The sequence below is a fragment of the Panthera leo genome, chromosome B1, assembly GCF_018350215.1.
Source record: "Panthera leo isolate Ple1 chromosome B1, P.leo_Ple1_pat1.1, whole genome shotgun sequence".
NCBI classification, from domain to species: domain Eukaryota; kingdom Metazoa; phylum Chordata; class Mammalia; order Carnivora; family Felidae; genus Panthera; species Panthera leo.
Window position 1 is genome coordinate 149402493 of NC_056682.1, and position 14984 is coordinate 149417476.

General features: G+C 35.8%; 1 protein-coding gene across 1 annotated transcript in view; it reads left to right on the forward strand.

Annotated features, from left to right (window-relative positions):
* The first annotated feature begins 239 nt into the window (after window positions 1–239).
* TMPRSS11A (transmembrane serine protease 11A) overlaps window positions 240–14984 on the forward strand; it is a 40880-nt gene continuing 26135 nt past the window's right edge. Inside the window, exons 1-3 of the mRNA XM_042936721.1 lie at window positions 240–367; window positions 2416–2537; window positions 5034–5152. Of these exons, the coding sequence (XP_042792655.1) occupies window positions 240–367; window positions 2416–2537; window positions 5034–5152 (369 nt within the window). The remainder of the gene's footprint in view (window positions 368–2415; window positions 2538–5033; window positions 5153–14984) is intronic.

Consider the following 14984-nt stretch of genomic DNA (forward strand, 5'->3'; position numbering starts at 1 on the left):
ACAATGGTGCAGTGCATCTCTACTTACAATCAGGCTAGATTCCCAAGGCTTTACTGAGCCTATTTTTCTCCAAATCTGAAGTGATATTATGCAAATCACTAGCAGGACCTCTCCAGAATGGAAAGTCAATGATGCATATTGGCTTTCATGCATCTCTTCATATTATCATATTATTCATAAAAGTTGATACTGAGTTGACAGTTTATTCATACAGGATTAAATAGCTGCAGATTTAGACTATGGCTCCTGCAGCTTTTGTAATGTGGCATTGTACACCTGTTATTCCCCAGAGGTTCTCACAAAAGGAGAACCTAACACACCTATTTGTTGGTCGTCATTCCCCCTGCCCAGATGTTCACAGCTCCTTGTATGGGATTTGTAGATATGACTGCCACAGCACTTGAAGCAGTGGGCTATTGGTTGTTGAACAACTCCTCTGCTAAGTCCTACCATTCAGTCTATAACAGTGATCTTCCTGTCATCTACTTTCTCCATTTGCCCTATTCAGAGAAACTCTGATGAGAAGACAGATTTGAAAGCCCTTAAGTCTCCTTAAGTTCTAGCCTTCCTTCTTTGGTTCTCTTATTGATTTTGAATGTCTTGGAAACATACTAAGATTCTCTGAGAAAATGAATGGTCAAATAAATGAAGAAGGAATGAATGAGTGAATAGATGAATATATAAATAATCAATTTAAGAGAATGCACTCAATGGAGTGGAAGTGTGGCACTGCGGGAAAAACAATGGTGCCCTAGGAGTTAGAAGGCGTGAGTCTGAGATGACCACTAGTTCTGTTACATCAGAGGTCGTTTAATCATCTCTGGGCGTCAGTTTTCTCACCTGGAAAATGTGTTACATTTTACCAAATAGTTTCCAAGTTATCCTTAACTTCTGAATTTAGGTTTTATTTAAAAAAAAAATTTTAATGTTTATTTGTTATTGAGAGACAGAGAGAAACAGAGCGTGAACAGGGGAGGGACAGAGAGAGAGGTAGACACAGAATCCAAAGGAGGCTCTGGGCTCTGAGCTGTCAGCACAGAGCCCGACACGGGGCTTGAACTCTCAAACCACGAGATCGTGACCTGAGCTGAAGTTGGTCGCCTAACCCACTGAGCCACTCAGGCACCCCTGAATTTAGGTTTTAAATCATTTAAGAGGCTAAATAATGTTACACTCCACAGAGCTTCTGTTTGTTGTTATATTCTGGCACCTTAATTCTTGTCCATTGGAAGACACACTGCCTCTCCACAGCCAGCTGTCTAGATTCTTTTTAATCAGCCAATGCATACATTGTCAATATTTTCTATACCCAACAGAATTCAAGCCTCTCAAGCTCCACTAGGTTTATTGGGTAAATGTATTGCTTATGCCAAAGCTATTATCTTCTTAATTATTTAGGTCCATATGACTTGTATCTTTTATGCTTTCATTTACATATAAAATATGTCTATATTCAAAAGAAAAATTTCTTGTAAATCAACCAATATTTATTAAAATTACACTCAGTGCAGGGGTGCCTGGGTGACTCTGTCAGTTAAGCATCTGACTTTTAATTTCAGTTCAGGCCATGACTCATTGTTTGTGAAATGGAGCTTCACATCAGGCTCTATGCTGATAGTGTGGAGCCTGCTTGGGATTTGCTCTTTCTCTCTCTCACTCACACTCTCTGTATACCTCAAAATAAATAAATAAACTTAAAAAAATTAATGAAATAAATAATATAAAAAATTACACTCAGTGCAAAGCATTGGACTAAATCTTGTAAAGGGAAAATACCTTCTGTCCCCAAAGAGGCTGGTTTAGCAACACACACCCACCCAAAGCTAAATTCTAATGAAAGAGGTAAATAAAGTTGATTATAATGGCAAGTTGTAGAGAAGGAGACTACAGAATGAGTTAGAAGACCAGGACCTTTTTAAACCATTTGACTCTAATCAAGTGTCCTCTCTCTCAGCCTCTGTTATTTCATATATAAAGCTGGCATAATATCTTCCTCTTACGGATTTGTAAAATTCCTACTCTTTACCAGGCACCTTATTAAATCTTAATGATAAAAAGATGAACAATACCAGTGTAGCTCATTGAGGAGTTCACAATTAAATTTAGATTAATATACATGCAAACAAATACTTGACACAATGTCGTTAGCACTATTGTTGATAAGAAATGTCAGGACTGACAGCACAGAGAGCCAGTGCCTCTAGAAATAGAAACCACAAGTAATATTGTACATTCCCAGATCCTGATCTTCTTAATACGTCCCTTCACCCCAAGATAACCTTGATGCATATCCAAGACAAATGTATTCTTGCTGGAAAAGGTAGACCAAAGAAACTTGCTGTTATCCAAAGGACAACCAGAAAGCTTGTAACTGTTACAATGTAAGAGTAACCTGCTGAGTTTTCCTTTTTACAGGACAGTAGGATTTGGCACCCAGAGCAGAAGTTTGAAACCATGGATGATTGCCCTTCTCATTGTGTTATTACTGACAGTGGTGGCAGTGACCATTGGTATTCTGGCCCACTTGTTAGTCTCTGGTAGGTAAAGATTGTGAATTTCACTCAGCTTGATTTCATTTTTCTGCAAACCTTCATTTGTATATATGTAAATGTAATTTTATCTAAAAGCATTTTTGTGCTTTTACCAGCATTTAGAATTTAATTTTTTTCAGTCATTTTATAAAAATAATTATTGAATGCCTATTGTATATGAGTACTTTTCTGGATGACTCAAGGTACAACATTATGTAAAGCAGACCAGTTTCCTATCTCCTTGGAGCTCACAAGCTAATAATCTTTTAAGACTACACAGACGATCAAAAATGGTAACTGAAAGAGGCGCCTGGGTGGCTCAGTAGGTTGAGCAGCTGACTCCTGATTTCCCAGGGTCATGGGATCAAACCCCACGTTGAGCTCTGTGCTGAGCGTGGAGCCTGCTTAAGATTCTCCCCTCTTGGGGCAGCTGGGTGACTCAGTCGGTTATGTGTCTGACTTTAGCTCAAGTCATGATCTCACAGTTCATGGATTAGAGCCCTGCATCAGGCTCTGTGCTGACAGCTCACAGCCTGGAGCCTGTTTTGGATTCTGTGTCTCCCTCTCTCTCTGACACTCCCCTGTTTATACTCCGTCTCTCTCTCTCTCTCTCTCTCAAAAACAAATACTTAAAAAAATTTTTAAAAAAGATTCTCCCTCTCTCTCTGCCCCTATCCCCCACTCACACACTTTCTCTCACTCTAAAAAGATTTAAATACTAAAAAAAGTAGCAACTTAAATCTACTGGTAATCATAATAAACAACTCTAACCATTCAAGTGAGAAACTATGATAAATTAGTTATTATATTAGCTATTAAAACTGACTCATTTACTCATCATTATGTCCACCAACATTTCAAGGGCCAAAGAAAAACACATGTCCAACAAAATCATGAATTTTGAAATAATTGGTAAACTATAAATATGACAAATATTGTTACTTATTTTTAGAGAAAATTTTATCCTTTCCTAAATGATATTCACATATTTTTTAATTGCCTGATATATTTATAATCACACAAATAATGCATTTCAGAATTCTTTTTAAATATCATCTTTCTCTGCACAGACTGCAAAGCATTAACATTTGTTGACAAATCTCCACAGGGTCACTCACACAGATGTGTTTGATACAACAACTACCTCAGGCTTCTTACTTGAATGGCCTCACCTATTGTCATCTTCCTCAGACTTGGGGCGGTGGGGGGGAGGGGGCGGGTGAAGACTCTATCATGATCATTAAAGGTTTTAAGAACACACTTCTGGGCTTTTTGTAACAACCCAGCCTGTAGTTTATGCTAATGGCAAAAGATTCTCAGGTCATTTCATTTGACTGCATACGAGCCCCTTTACTAGGAGTATAATGTTTGATAATAATATGGATTGTGCCGATGAGTATCAGGGGACCAAAAAAAAGCACTACAAAGCCCAGAAATGTATCACCTATAAGATGTACCATTCTGAGATCCCTCTCTCTTTCCTAGGTCCATAGCTGGGAAACCCATTGTGCCCACTGTGTCCTTCCTAGGCCAGGCTCCCTAAGGAGAGATGCTATTCTGTGGCTGCTCCGTTTTTCTATTTTCAACTCTTTGTAGGGTCGCCTGGGTGGCTTAGTCAGTTAAGCATCGACTTCAGCTCAGGTCTCGATCTCATGGTTCATGGGTTTGAGCCCTGCCTTGGGCTGTGTGCTAACAGCTCAGAGCCTGGAGCCTGCTTCAGATTCTGTCTCCTTCTCCCTCTACCCCTCCCCTGCTCACGCTCTCTGTCTCTCAAAAATAAATAAATGTAAAACAAAAATTAACTCTTCATAAATTTCTTGCCCCCCACCCCCAGAAGGCCAGACTCCTAAGATTACTAGATTTCTTAGGAGCCCCCACTGCTCTGTTTTCTTATCTTTCCCAGCAGCCAAGCAGAGATCTGACTGATTCACATCACTTACACACTGTTCTTATCTCCCACCTCTGACAGTTTGTTCCCTTTCTTTTCCTGTCTTTCTTACTTTGCCTGGCTCTCCCATTATAAATCAAAATTCACAAGGATGTTCATATACATCTACTTTTAGCAGAGTATAAGGTGGTATACATTTTACCTCAGCAAGACCTAATATAGGAATTAAATGTTTCAGCTTTAGAGCTAGTCTCTCTAGGTTTAAACTCAGGCCAACTCACTAGTTGTATCGCATAGAGCAAGTTACTTAACACCTCTGTGCCACACTTTCTTCACCTGTGAAATGGAGGTGACACCAATCTCAGGGAGCTAGAGTGAGAACCAAATGAATTAATACATGTAAAGTGCCCAGAACAGTGTTTGGCAATATAGTAGACACTCAATAAATTCCAGTTATTATTAACATAAAAATTAATTATCTTCATTATATTTAAGAAACTAAATTAGAAAAAAGTCTCAATAATAATTCAAGACTCTATACTAACGCCATTATATCTGTGCCTTAGATCCTGAAATCTAATCATGTAATTTCCTACTTTTCCTTTTTATCACAGGACAGAAAATGGAGTATTATCATGGAACATTTAAAATTTCAGATCTACAAGTCAATAGAAATTCTAGACAAAACAATACATACAACCTTAAGGACTTAAAGGAGATGAGTGAGAATTTGGTAAGTCAGATGTATTCTTTCTGTTTTAAAACAATGTTGAAGGAAGAGATTTGTGGATCATTTCCCTGAATATTTCTCAAAAGACTATTTTCAGACCACTTGCATTAAATCACCTTGAAAATTCCTAGGCCCCATTCCAGACGCACTGAATCAGTGTCTAATGGGATGGGTTGGCAGGGATGGGGGAACAAGGAAATCTCCATCCTAATAAACAGTGATTCTGATAAACCACCCTTTGTGGCTCAACCACCTTATCTAAAGGTAAGAGAATTGGGGCATCTAGGTGGCTCAGTTGGTTAAGTGTCTAACTGTTGATTTCAGCTCAAGTCATGGTCCCAAGGTCATGGTATCAAGCTGCATGTTGGGCTCTGCACTGAGCCTGGAGCCTACTTAAGATTTTCTCTCTTTCTCCCTTTGCCCCTCTCTCTTCCTTGCTCTCTCTCTCTCTCTAAAAAAAAAAATAAATAAATAATAAAAATAAATAAAATAATAAAAATCCATAAATGGAAGTGAACAAATGCAGAGTGCATTTATGATAGTAATACTGTGTTTGAAAGTGGACTTTTAAATTTCAATAAATCATGTATTTCTCAGAGTGAAGGAGCTTCACGTGCAAAGACTGAGATAGGTAATGACAGATTACAATCATGAGCACATGCAAGGTCATTCGCTGGCTGTCATTATTTATTACTCTCATTTTTTCACAAAACGTACTCCCATTCACCTCCCTCAGCAGGCAACCCTTCTTTGTGCCACATGTATTCTTTTGTTTGTATTCATTCCTGTAAAAATGTATTTTGTTGTTTTGTGTGCACATGCTTTTAATTTATTCTTTGTGTTATAAATCATTCATCTTAGTCATTTTGGGCCACTACATCAAACTACCAGATACTGAGTGGCTTGTAATATCAGATATTGATTTCTCAAAGTTCTGGAGGCTGGAGGTCTGAGATCAGGGAACAGCCAGGTCAGATTCTGATAAGGACCCTCTCTCAGGTTACAGACTGCAGACTTCTCAGTGTATACCCACATAGTGGAGAACAGACCTAAAAAGCTCTCTGGGTCTCATTATAAGGGCACCACCAACCCCACTCATGACCTAATCACCTCTCAAAGGCCCCACCTCCTAACACCATTACATTGAGGGTTAGCGTTTCAACATATGAATTTGGGGGCAGGAGACAAATATTCAGTCCATGGCATCACTTTTTGTTTCATGCCTTTTTACTCAGAACTTTTTTTAAAGCTGTCCATGTTGCTAAATGTACACATAATTCACTGCTATTGGCTACTACAAAATGGTTTATAGTGTGTTTTGCCATATTTTACCTCCTACCTATCATCCCAAGAAATGCTGCACCAAATAGCCTCCTACTTGTCCCCTATAGACCTGTGCAAGTTCTTCTGTGAGCAGAATTACTGGGTCACTGGGTGTGTACTCACTTAATTTAACTAGTGTGGATTGCTCTTCAGAATGGCTGACCCAGTGTACACGCCCATCTGCAGTGCATAAGGATTCCTATGTCCCCACATCTTTGCCAACACTTGGTATTATTTGGCTTGCTGACTTCTGCCAGCCTAATAGGCAATAAGTTATGTCTTTTTGTGATTTAATTTACATTTTTCTAATTACTGAGTTTGTGCATTATTAAATATGCTTGTTAGCCTTTCGAGTTTTCATTTTTATAAATTGCTTGTACCTATCCTTTACCTGTTTTTCTGTTAGAGTTATTTTGTTTTATTAGTGTTATTTTCTAGAAGTTCCTTATATTTTCTAGATATGAACAGTTTGCTGGTTGAGGAAATTATAATCATCCATTCTATCTTCTATTAATTTGGACCATGTTGTCCTTCATGAAATAGAAATCCATAATTTTGAAATGATGATCTTCATCAATTTTGTCTTATGTTTGTGTTTTTAAAGTTTTTTTAAGAAGGTATTCCCTCTTTAAGTCATAAAAATATTTTACTTTATTTTCTTTTATTAAGTTCAAAATTTTACCTTTTATATTAAGCCTTCAATGTATCTAAAGTCCACCTTTGTGTGTGATGTTAGGTAGGAACCCAGGTTGTATTCTCCAAATAAGTTTTCCCAATTTAACTAAACAATCTTTCCTCCCAATGGCATGGTTGTTCAGCTCTTTACATTTCTTCGCACCTGAATCTTGCAGAAAAGGAAACACGATCTATCTCCTCAAATTGCTTCATATATCTTTGGAGATATGAGAGTAATGAGCATGAAACAGAACACCATGACATAATTAAGGACTAATTTGTATGCTGAGGACCATAAGGGCAGAAGAACTTCAAAGAAAAGGAAATTCAGCTAGGTTTCCCATGGTCAGGAAAGGCTTTGTATTATTTAGCCTTGTTTAAATGAAACAAGTGTCCTTTTTCCTCCACTCACCACCCAGTTACCTTCAGAAGAAGTATGTGAATGGTTCATGCCTCATCCTGCCACTCCTGTTTATTGTTGCTGAATCCCAATGAATGAAACCAGATTCTTCTCTCTGCCCTATATGGGTGCTAATTAGACAGCCAAGAAAGACAGGTTGCAGGTCCTGCTCTTCCTCATAATTTGGGATTTACTGATTTGAATGCAAATGGAGATGCAAAAGTAAAATGAGCTCATGCTCAGATACTGCTAAAAAGACTTCAGTAACCAGACACCAGTAATTCATGACACTCCCAAATAGGTAGGTCACTTTCTTCATTATTATAAGTCGGGTAGGATCACTGTCTGATGTAGTACTTCATTTGAAGAAACATATTTCAGAAATATCAAGAAATACTTTTAAATTACAGGGTCATTACAGATGTGAAAGTCATAACCTTGCAATTCCATAACAATAGCTAGCATGTACTGAGTGCCAAGCACTACGCTAAAGCACCTTACATGTATTTTAGTTAATCCTCAAAAACAACTTTATGAGGTAACTACAATTACTATCACAATTTTACAGATGAGAAAATCAAGGTACAGAAAAGTTAATTTACTCAAGATCATAGAGCTAGCAAATGTAGCTAGTAAATGATTACATATTCTTGATAAACTTCTGTCATCCATAAGAATAATCTGTGTGACTTTACTTCCCACCTACTATGGCACAAAATTCCAGAAATCAAGTAATTATCCCTGGTACATTAGTCTATTTCAATTACACTGTCAACATAGGCCAGTGACCATCGTCTCATTAAAAATGGGAACAGTTGGGAATTTTCTTAGGGATGTCTCCCCATAAAAAAACACTCCCCCTGTGCCCAAGGAGCACTCAGGGACACCAGAAAAGGGCTTAAAATGATCCTCCAAATATCCTTAATGCTATGTCTCTAGAACTGTAGAAAAAAAGGAGCTTGGAAACAGAAAGAGATGCAGAGATAAACTAGTTAGAAACACTCTAAAGGAATTAGAAAACAAAAGTGAGAGATTGGGCTCTGATCAACACTGAAGCAGGAAGTGCTTCTACTGAGAAAAATTAGTTGAGATAAATTTAAACTTAGCAAAAGTATTAGTCCTAAAGTTTGGATTTGCAGAAGGTAAAAGAAGTAAAAGATGCTCCATGCTTGGTGTAGGATTGTGGCCCTATGCCTGGAGAGAAGATATTGGATTTGGAAGATTTAAGAAAAAACTAAGCAGACATTATCAAGAACTTCATGTTCAGAGGTTAGAAAAATTGAATGGAGAGTATGGCCAAGTCCTTTCCTGAGAACACAGACCTACATTTATTTTGAAATTAAACATTAGGCATGCTTAAAAGAGGAAGATGTGTAACACCTCTACCTTAATTTGAATCCTGGAAGAAAAAGATAATTGTTGTATATTTCATGTCTAATCTGCAATGTAACACTGCAAAGGAGGCATTATTATCCACACTTTAGGGATAAGGGAACTAAACCTCTGAAGTTAAGGTCCATAGCCAGTAAATGACAGCAGAGGGGAGATTTGAAGCCATATAGGTAATTTGAATATGTGCTGTTTCCACTAAATTGTTCAACTTGTCAGGAAGAAACTCAGCTAATATAGGAAGCTCAACTCTGTGTCAATTCTTCTCCCATTTAATATTTAAATTTATAAAGATTATAAATCCCATATGCTGTGCTAGGTAATTTAAGCAACACATTGGGTTTACTTGTTATAAAAGTGTGTCCTCCTCCATAGTATCCTCACTTTCCTGTTCAGTTTTTGGTCCAGCTTTATTGAAACACAATTTACAGATAACATTGTGTCAGTTTACAGTGTAAAGCATGTTGATTTGATGTATTGCAAAATGATTATCACTGTAACACTTCCATCATGTCACATAATTACTATTTTTTTGTGGTGAGAACATTTCAGATCTTATACTGTTAGCAACATTCAAGCAGCATTCAGTATTATTATCTATAATCACTGTGCTGTACATTAGATCCCTAGAACGTATTCATCTTATATTTGGAAGTTTGTACCCTTTGATCAACATCTCCCTGCTTCTCCCACCCCTCCCCCTCAGCCTTGGTAACCACCATTCTATTCTGTTTCTGTGAATTCATCTTTTTAGACTCCACATATAAGTGATATCATACAGTATTTGTCTTTGATTTATTTCACTTAGCATGATGCCCTTAAGGTCCATTCATGTTGTCCTAAATAGCAGGATTTCCTTCTTTCTCATGGTTGAATAATATTCCATATGTATATATACATATATATGACATATTATTGTATTGTATGATTGTGTGTATGTATATATATATATACATATATATATATATATATATATATATACATACATATATACATACACACACACACACACACACACACACACACACACACACACACAACATCACATCTTCTTTATCCATTTATCAATTGACAGGCACTCAGGTTGTTTACATATCTTAACTACTGTGAATAATGATGCAATGAACATGGGAGTACAAATATCTCTTCTGTATGCTTGCTTTCATTTCCTTTGGATATATACCCAGAAGTATGATTACTGGGGCATATTATAGTTCTACTTTTAATTTTTTGAGAAACCTCTATACTATTTATGACAGTGGTTGTACCAATTTACATTCTTCAAAAGAGTGCACATTCTTCAAAAGAGTTGCATCCTCTCCAACACTTGTTATCTCTTGTCTTTTTGATGATAGTCATTCCAAAATGTGTGAGATGATATTTCATTGGGTTTTAATTTGCATTCCCTGATTATTAGTGATATTAGGCCCCTATTCATGTACCTGTTGACTATTTTGCTATGTCTTCTGTGGAGAAATGTCTATACAGATCTTATACCCATTTTTAATCAGATTTTTTTGAGTTGTATAAGTTCTTTATATAGTTTGGATATTAACCCTTTATCAGATGTATGATTTGCAAATATTTTCTCCCATTCCACAGGTTGCCTTTTCATTTTGTTGATGACTTCCTTTGATGTGCAGAAGCTTTATAGTTTGATGGAGTTCCACTTAGCAATTTTTGCTTTTGTTGCTTATGCTTTTGGAATCATATTCAAATATTTGTTGCCCCAACCAATGTCAAGAAACATTTTGCTCTATTTTCTTCTAGAAGTTTTATGGTTTCAGGCCTCATGTTTAAATCTTTAATCTTTAATTTTGAATGAATTTTTAATTTAATTATTTTCAGTTTAATCTTTAATTTTGAATTATTTTTGAGAAGGAGTAAAGGGGCCCTATTTCATTCTTCTGCATGTGGTTATCCATTTTCCAACACTATGTATTGAAGAGATTATCCTTTCTCCATTGAGTATTCTTGGCTGCCTTATTAAATATTATCTGGTCATATATGTGAGCATTTATTTCTGGGCTCTTGATTCCTTTCCATTGTTCCATGTGCCTTTTTATGTCAATGCCATGCTGTTTTGATTATTATAACTTTGTATTAGACTTTGAAATCAGGAAGTGAAATCAAGAAGTGGCTTTGTTCTTCTTTCTCAAGACTATTTGGCTACTCAGGGTCTTTTGTGGCTCCATACAAATTTTAGGATTTTTTTCTATTTCTGTGAGAAATGCCACTACAATTTTAATAGAGAGTGCATTGTTCTATAGATGCTTTGGGTAGTATACGCATTTTAACAACATTAATTTTTCCAATCCATGAACATGGAATATCTTTCATTTATTTTTGTCTTCTTTGATTTCCTGCATCGAAGTGTTACAGTTTTCACTTCCTTGGTTAAATTTATTCCTAAGTATTTTATAATTTTTGATGCTGCTGTTAATGGAATTATTTACTTTCTTTTTCAGATATTTCATTGTTAATATATAGAAATGCAGCCATTTTCTGTATGATTTTGTATCTTGCAACTTTACTGAATTCATTGATTACTTATCTGCTTTTTTGTGGGAATCTTTAGGATTTTCTCTATATAAAATCATATATCTGCAAATAAAGACAATTTATTCCTTTTTGATTTAGATACCTTTTCTTTCTTTTTCCTGCTTGATTGCTTTGGCTAGAACTTCACTACCATGTTGAATAAGAGTGGTGAGAGTGGGCATCCTAGATATCTTGTTCCTGATCTTAGGAAGATTTCAACATTTCCCTGAGGTATATTGTATAATCTGTGGACTTGCCATAGATGGCCTTTATTATACTGAGGTATGTTCTTTCTATTTACAACTTGCTGAACGTTTTTATCATGAAAGGGTGTTTCATTTGTCAAATGATCTTTCTGCATCTATTGAGATAATCATGTGATCTTTATCTTTCATTCTATTAATGTGTGTGTTACATTTATTGATTTGTGTATGTTGAAGCATCCTTACACATCAGGAATAAATACTGCTTGATCATAGTGTGTGATCCTTTTAATATGTTGTTGAATTTGATTCACTAATTTTGTTGAGAATTTTTGCATCTATGTTCATCAGAGATTTTAGCCTATAGTTGTTTTTTTAAATTTTTTAATTTATTTTTTAAATTTTATATGCAAATTAGTTAGCATATAGTGCAACAATGATTTCAGGAGTAGATTCCTTAGTGCCCCTTACCCATTTAGCCTATCCCCTCTCCCACAACCCCTCCAGTAACCCTCAGTTTTTTCTCCATATTTATGAGTCTCTTCTGTTTTGTCCCCCTCCCTGTTTTTATATTATTTTTGTTTCCCTTCCCTTATGTTCATCTGTTTTGTCTCTTAAAGTCCTCATAGGAGTGAAGTCATATGATTTGTGTCTTTCTCTAACTTCACTTAGCATAATACCCTCCAGTTCCATCCACATAGTTACAAATGGTAAGATTTCATTCTTTTTGATTGCTGAGAAATACTCCATTGTGTGTGTGTGTGTGTGTGTGTGTGTGTGTGTGTGTGTGTGTGTGTGTGTATGTGTGTGTGTGTATATACCACATCTTCTTTATCCATTCATCCATCGATGGACATTTGGGCTCTTTCCATACTTTGGCTATTGTTGATAGTGCTGCTATAAACACTGGGGTGCATGTGTCCCTTCAAAACAGCACACCTATATCCCGTGGATAAATGCCTAGTAGTGCAATTGCTAGGTAGTAGGGTAGTTCTATTTTTAGTTTTTTGAGGAACCTCCATACTGTTTTCCAGAGGTAGCCTGTAGTTTTCTTATAGTGTCCTTATCTGGCTTTGGTATGAGGATAATGTTTACCTTGTAAAATGAATGTGGGAGTGGTCATTCCTCTTCAATTTTTTGGAATATTTTGGGAAGAATTGGTGTTAATTCTTTTTTAAATGTTTGGTAGAATTCATTAGTGAAACCATATGGTCCTGGGTTTTTCTGTATTGAAGGGTTTTGATTACTGATTCAACCTCCTTACTCCTTACTGATGTATTCACATTTTTAATTTCTACATGATTTAGTCTTGGCAGGTTGTATATTTCCAAGAATTTAACCGTTTATTCCAGGTTATCCAATTTGTTAGTATATAAATTTTCACAGTCATCCCTTATGATCTTCTGTATTTTTGTAGCATCATTTGTAATATTCTTTCATTTTCTGATTTTATTTGAGTCTTCTTTTTTTTTCCTTAGTTTGCCAAAAGTTTTGTCAATTTTCTTTAACTTTTCAAAAAAAACAACTCTTAGGTTTTTTTAATCTTTTCTGTCTTTTAGTCTCTATCTCATTTATTTCCACTCTGATCTTTGTTATTTCCTTCCTTCTGCTAATGCTAGTTTTTTCTTCTACTTCTTTCTTTAAGTTTTAATTCCAGTTGAGTTAACATAGTGGTATATTAGTTTCAGGTGAACAATAGTTTTTCCTTCTTTTTCTAGTTGCTTGAGGTGTGTAGTTAGATTGTTTATTTAACGTCTTTTTTTCTTAATGTAGGCATTCATCACTATGGACTTCTATCTTAGAGCTCTTTTGCAGCATCCCATAGTTTTGGTATGCGTTTGCATTTTCACTTGCTTCAAGATATTTTTTTTTATTTTTCTTTTGATTTCTCCTCTAACTCATTGGTTGTTGAGAAGTGCATTGCTTAATTTCCACATATTTGTGAATTTTCTAGCTTTCCTCAGTTCTTAACTTCTAGTTTCATACCATTGTGGTCACAGAAGATAGTATCATTTCAATCTTCTTAAATATTTGCTAAGATTTGTTTTGTACCCTATGATGATCTACCCTAAAGAATGTTCTGTGTGTGCTTGAGAAGAATGTGTATTCTCTTGTTGGGTGGATTGTTGTTTATATATCTGTTAAGTCCATTTGATGTAAAAAATGGTTAGGTCCAAGGGTTACTTGTTGATTTTCTGTCTGGATGATCTATCCACTGCTAAAAATGGGATATTAAAGTCCTCTATTATTATTGTATTATTGTCTATTTCTCTCTTCAGATCTGTCAGTTTTTGCTTAATTTATTTAGGTACTCTGATGTTAGGTACAATATTTATAATGGTTCTATCTTCTTGATGAATTGACTCCTTTATCATTATATAATGACATTCTTTGTCTCTTGTTACTAGTTTTGGCTTATGGTTTCTTGTTTGTACCAGTTTTTGAGGAGGAAGACAACAGAAAAACAACTATAATATGGGAAGGAGGTGGATGGAAATATCAGCGTATATTTATTTAGCATAAATAATCTATGACTGGAGGGAAAATGTGGATGGTTGTTTTCTGAGAGAAGTTTTTTTGAGAAAGGAAGCAATATGAACCATCTCAAAACTTCCTGATAAAGTTATGAATATAGCACAGTCTTCACTCTACTGGATAATCTATTTAGATGATAGCTCATCATTCAGGAACTGTACAAGAGTCTAAGAGTAATGATTCATATCCTCTCTTTCTCACAGATTAATCAAATTTAGAGATTTCAAAGACAACACACCTGGAGAGGACAGGAACCTTCTAAAGAAATGACCTTTCCTTGCCTCAGGCATTCTGGTTTAACTATCTTTGGTGCAACTTTAAATACACACAAATTACATATTTTCCTCTTCTAAAATGGTAATTTAGAGATCTAAGCTTTTGTGGTATACTGAAAGTTAATAATTTATCCTTTATCACCCTTCATTGCAAACATTTTAATTTCTTGAATTTACTTTGCCTCTCAATCTCAGGAATACAAACCAATTTGGGGTAAGGTTATCCAATATATTGCTACTTACTATGTGTGATTAAACAGTCAGAGATGTCCATCTGTTTCTTTCTGACAGTCTACAAGAAAACACTGAGGAAGGACCAGTATAGTCAAATAAATAACTTTGATAATATCCTATAATGTCACAATCCATTTGCTGATACTATTACCTCATGGTTTAAAGTAATCATACTTCCATAGTACTCCAGTCACACACCCTTATTACACAGGATCCAACTGCCATCTCTAATAGACACAGCACTGGGTTCACAGCTGTGG